At 35.5% G+C, this 5,331-nt stretch overlaps 1 protein-coding gene across 1 annotated transcript; it reads right to left on the bottom strand.

The window, feature by feature from the left end:
- Positions 1 to 972: 972 nt before the first annotated feature.
- Positions 973 to 3,257, bottom strand: LOC114174567 (homeobox-leucine zipper protein HOX11-like). Its single transcript, XM_028059402.1, has 4 exons — positions 2,772 to 3,257; positions 2,094 to 2,437; positions 1,798 to 1,877; positions 973 to 1,656 (listed from the first exon to the last, which is right to left on the bottom strand). Exons 1-4 carry the CDS (start codon positions 3,079 to 3,081, stop codon positions 1,272 to 1,274), a joined length of 1,119 nt encoding a protein of 372 aa, XP_027915203.1. The 5' UTR covers positions 3,082 to 3,257; the 3' UTR covers positions 973 to 1,271.
- Positions 3,258 to 5,331: the final 2,074 nt, after the last annotated feature.

A 5,331-nucleotide genomic window follows, 5' to 3' on the forward strand; every position in this document is an offset into this window, starting at 1 on the left:
AAAAACTCAAAATATAATGTTAAATGAATCATAATATTTGCACTTACAATTTTATTCTTACAAATTAAATTTCAACTTACTATTTTACTTATAAAACATTTTAATGGTATATTTTCAAATTATAAATTCTTATAATTTAAAAAGAGTTAATTCAAATTTAATATTAATATATATTATAGATATAATTAGAAAGATATAATAATTAGGTATAGAAAGAAAATTGAATTTGTGATTGTTTGAATTGAATTGTCTGAAACCGAATCTGCTGACCTGTAATATGAACAGGTGGTGTTTGGTAATTAAAATAGCAAGAGTTTGGTTGGTGGAATTGAAAAAAGAGGGTTTGTTTTGGAAAAAAGTTGAGGACTCTCGTACTCTCATTTATTAATTATAATAATGAAAAGTGTACTTCCCTCGTGCATACTCATAATTGGGGTACCCCACTTTAGGGGACAGTGTTTATCAATGTGGCATTCCTGTCCTGTCCCTTTTAGGTCTCAGTCCCATTTGTTGCCCTCCAAAGTCCCACATCGGAACCAAAAGGCATGCAATTGCCCCCTATCAGTGTGCCATATCAACCCTCACATACCCATAAATAAATGAATTTAATGAAGCAATGAATCACCACCACACCATTTTCTTTGACTTCTCTCTCTCTCTCTCTCTCTCTCAACTCTTCCTTCATCATGAGTGACTGCTGAGGTTTGAAGTCTTCAAGAAATGAAATCATTAAAACTTAGACCAATCCACACATTTCAAACTCTCTTCCTCTTTCTCTAAACCACTCCTTATCATCACCATTACCCATACCTACCTAACTCTAATTAATCCACCTATTTAATTTTGCACCCACATTTGAAACTTTCAATTAATTAGGGTAACCATTTTCAACTTTCTTCTACTTCTGCAACTAATACTACTATGTGCAAATTATTATTATTATTTTTTATCTTATTAAGAAGAAGTAGAACATAGAAAAAAAAAGGTATCATTTCCCTTTCTCTTTCTCTTTGATTGATATTTATCTTCTTCTTCACTGTCTAAAATTTTCATCTCTCTTCTTTCTGATTTCACCATGGATAAAACCCGAGAAAGAAGGAATAATACATGGAGATCCAAACAAGAAAAAACAAAACCCAATTATCCAAATTCTATATAAGAAAACAAAATAAAAGTGAAAACTATGAGCCTCTCAGAACTATATACAAAATTCAAATCAATTTTCCAAGCCTGGACTCAGTAATACTCTACTAGTCTTGAACTGCATATTTTCAAGATGATGGGGATTGGTGTTGTTGGCTGGTGTGGACAAATGGATGAAACCTGGGTTTACCAAATGGGAACCCAATGGGTTTGGAGGGTGAATCATTGTTGCTGGCACTGCTTTTCACAATGGCCATGGCTCCTGAATTTGCATTCATGGTGGCATTAGGAGCACTGAGAGAGGAGCATGTGGATGTGGAATTTGTGGCCACACGTTCACAAGAAGGACACATGGTCAAAGTTGTGGCTGGTAATTGCATGTAGAACGGGTTTGAACTCTTCAAAGCCCTCAATTCTTGAAGCTCCTTGTGAAGTCTTCTATTCTCTTCTGTTAGTGTCTCACAACACCTTTTTAAGTACTCACAATCCACTTCTGTTTGCTTCAACTTCGTCCTGCATGTACACACAAACATAAAAACATCATATTTCTAACCAAAAGCCATAAAACAAAATTGAAACTGATATGAAGTTCTAACATTAAATACAAACAACACAAACAGTGGACTAGAACATGTATTTATGATGTCGTCGTACCTTGCCCTTCGGTTTTGAAACCACACTTCTACTTGGCGAGGTCGTAGATTGAGTTGTTTAGCAAGAGCAAGCTTTTGTTTCTGCATCGCAAAATTACGCGTCCAACACTATTATTAGTACTAAACACCGAAACAAAAATCATTAAAGGACAAAGACTTTTGTACAAATTTCATATAGTTTTATTATCCGGACCAATTTTCGTATGACATGTTTCTTAAATTAGAAAAAAGAAAAACTCAGTCGGATAAAAATGGATCAAAAACTATGATTGAATCTCAACAATTTCTGACACTCACAGGATTAAGAGTGTTGTGTTCTTTGAAACTCTCTTCAAGGAACGCAGATTGTTCCTTGGAGAGTCTGAGTTTCTTTCTGGCGTTTCCGCCGCCGCTACCGTTGTTATCGTCCTCATCGCTGGCTCTTGAAGAGGCCCTTTGATCATAAGCTTCACCCTCGTAGTTCCTTTTGTAGAAACTCCCTCCTCTGTTGTATATGCAGAGATCCATTTGAAACGACGAAGCTGCGCTGTTCGGAGATGATGACAGCGCCGCCACCTCCTCCGCCTCATCCTCCGCCTGCGGCGGCTGCGCGTTCACGTCCAACCCCCTGGAAGAACCTCCCAACTCAGATGACAAACTCCCTGCACGTGTCCACACGAGACCCATAAGCCATCAACGAAACTCAGATAATACCATATAATAGGACAAAAATTCATATCCAATGGTGGAGCAGTTTATCTTCCAATCAAATTGAAGTTTCAGAGTTTCATTCAGATAATCTTTTAACGTAAGTAAATCCTTATCACACATTGCTGAAGTAAAAACTGTAAAAAAGAAACCGTACGGATAAATGTATAACACTGTATTTAATTGATGTCTTTGTTTTTCATAGAATGAAAGGAAGGGATTTGGGTCGTGTAAAAAACAATCAGAAAACTTGCTGGGTGGGTAAAAGTGAAAAAAGTGGATCTTTACCGTTTTCAGAAGGAGGGTGCCATGGGAGATAGAGTTGAGGGAGAAGATCGAGCTGATGCAGAACTGGGTTGGGTTCGGAAGGATCTTCTGTTGTGTGAGTGTTGTTGCTCTTCTTTGGCTTTGTTTCTTGTTCTTCTTCTTCTTCAAAATCTTCTTGTTCATCTTGGTGATCCTTTTGTGCAGTGATGACTGGCCCAATTGATAACGTGGTGCTGAAGCCTAACCCCAGTTGGTTGGAGGCTTCACGAGGCTTTTCCATGAAACCAAGCAAAGGCCTTGAAGAGTCTCCTAAGCTCAAACCAAGTTCCATGATCTCCTACTCTGCATAGGCCAAGTGAAGAGAGATAGATATAAAGAGAGAGAGAGAGAGAGAAGGGTGTGGTTTGGACTGAGAATTAAGGAAGAAGAGTTTTGAAAGAGAAGAGTCTTTATAATCAAAGAGAGAGAGAGAGATAGAGAGAGAAAACTACGTGATCATAGGATGACCGAAATGGTCACCTTTCAAAAAAGAAATAAAAAAAAAAGTATTTATATTTAGTGGGTCTTCTCTCTTTTTCTTTTGTGTTGAAGTTTTTTGGAATTTAAAAATGCGAAATTTAAAAACCTGTGCAAGGGAAAAGGGTGTTTGACCGACAAAGGTTACGAAGGTTGACAAACACACGTGAAACCCTATTTTGAAGATATAGAGATACTGGAATGCTAGTCCTAGATAGAAGGCATTAGATGATGCATGATGGGTGGTGTGAGTTAGTAGATTTTGATGGAATCAATCACACGACAACATTATTCCTCGAAAGAATTATGCTTGGCGCGTGAGCATCATGTAGGTTAGGTGTGGGCATGGGTAGTGGCATTCATTCATCATATTCATTCATTGATTGAATGATTTTGGTTGGGGCTATGGCATGATGTTCTGCGACTGTGATGAGGTTGGGATTTGGGAGTGGTTTAATCTTTTGTTGTCTCAAAAGTTGTGTGGTGTTGTGTTGTGTTGTTTTGTGTCATGTGTGTGTGGGTACATGAATGATATTATTCAGTGATGAATATGAATGATGATGATGATGATGATGCATTTGGCATGACTTTAGAGGGATTGTTGTCATTAAGGCTTGGCCACCCACCACCCACCACCCACCTGCTCCTCCTCTTGGGAGAGCCCACAGTGTCTGCAAATTTTTCCAACACCCGAGTGAAGTGAACAGCGTAACGATATGTTCGGAAACGGATCAACCCATGTGGCTCTGGAAGCAAAAAAATTTTCCCGGAAAATGAGAGGGAAAATGACGTTATAACGATCGTTGTTGTTTGATGGGGACATCATTGCCATTTCATACACCTCTTCCTAACAATGAGGGATGGGAATAATCCTACAGTTTACACCATTCTCACACTCACTCAGTGTCAAATATCATTACTGTTATAACTTTTTCCTCATTATTTTTCTTTTAAATTTTCGATTAATAATATGTTACAAGAAGTGTTTTCTTAACATTTCTCATCTGAGGGATTCGAGGATTATTCGTGTGATGTGTGTTGGATAAGTTAACACATTTAACACAAGAGACTCAAATTTATTTGGTTTAATGATGAATATATATTTTTGCATCTTATATTTTCATTTAAATCAGATAAACTCAAATTTTGAAATGTAAAAATAATATAATAAAACAAGTGTGATTTTTTTTTTTTTAAATTATGAATTGTGATTGAACTGATGAGAGGAAGGATAAATAGAAGAAAATGAGAGTGAGAAAAAAAAAATGCTTGTCGGAGATAAGTTCCTTGGCGTTCTAAAGGCACGCACGCACGCACGCAATGAATTGTGGGAACATTTGTAACGTCATAAGTTGGTGGTGGGCACTAAAAACCCACCCATATTATTAGGGCTTAACTTATATATACTTTCTAATAAGAAATGAAATCTAAGTGTATTTATTTTGTTAAATTATATTAAAATTCAGGATTAAATTAGTTTTTACTTTTGGAAAAAGGAACTAATTTTAATATTGTTTTTTCTTAATGTTTTTTGTTTAGTTTTTCATTATTCTAATAAAATTTTAGTTCATTGTTTTTTATCCTTATAAAATTAGTTAATTTTAGTTTTAGTTTCTATAAAATGTTTGGTTTGTAGTTCTCATTCCATAATATTGTTTCTAATTGTTATTTTGAAATAGATAAAAGTATTTTTAAATTTGAAAAAAAATAAAGTATTTCTATGAATGGAAATTGGTATATTTATTAAAAATTGGAGGGATATGTTTTAAAGTTAATTAAGGATGAAAAATGAAAGCGTATTTTAATAAGTTAATATTTGTTTTATCTTGAATTGAAGGGGGGGGACAAAGTGTGTTGATGAGTGTCGGAGAGAATATTAGGGAAATAATGGTATTATTGATATCTGATTCTGATATGAATAATAATAATAATAATAAGTGAATGTGTATTGTTTGAATGAGAGCAGAGGTAATTGGCCCTTTGACAGTGAAACTACTGATCCCTGAACCCAATGTTGAGCACCACTCAGAAACAATAATGCAAAGTATGTTTTATCCTCAACTAA

This window comes from Vigna unguiculata, chromosome 1 (assembly GCF_004118075.2).
Source record: "Vigna unguiculata cultivar IT97K-499-35 chromosome 1, ASM411807v1, whole genome shotgun sequence".
Classification (NCBI taxonomy): Eukaryota; Viridiplantae; Streptophyta; class Magnoliopsida; order Fabales; family Fabaceae; genus Vigna; species Vigna unguiculata.

Excerpts from the sequence above, each read along its gene's own strand:
- LOC114174567 (XM_028059402.1), bottom strand. The coding sequence starts at position 3,081 with ATGGAACTTGGTTTGAGCTTAGGAGACTCTTCAAGGCCTTTGCTTGGT. Across the intron at positions 1,878-2,093 it reads AACACAACACTCTTAATCCT|AAACAAAAGCTTGCTCTTGC; the intron begins GTGAGTGTCAGA and ends TTTGCGATGCAG. Across the intron at positions 1,657-1,797 it reads TTTCAAAACCGAAGGGCAAG|GACGAAGTTGAAGCAAACAG; the intron begins GTACGACGACAT and ends GTGTACATGCAG.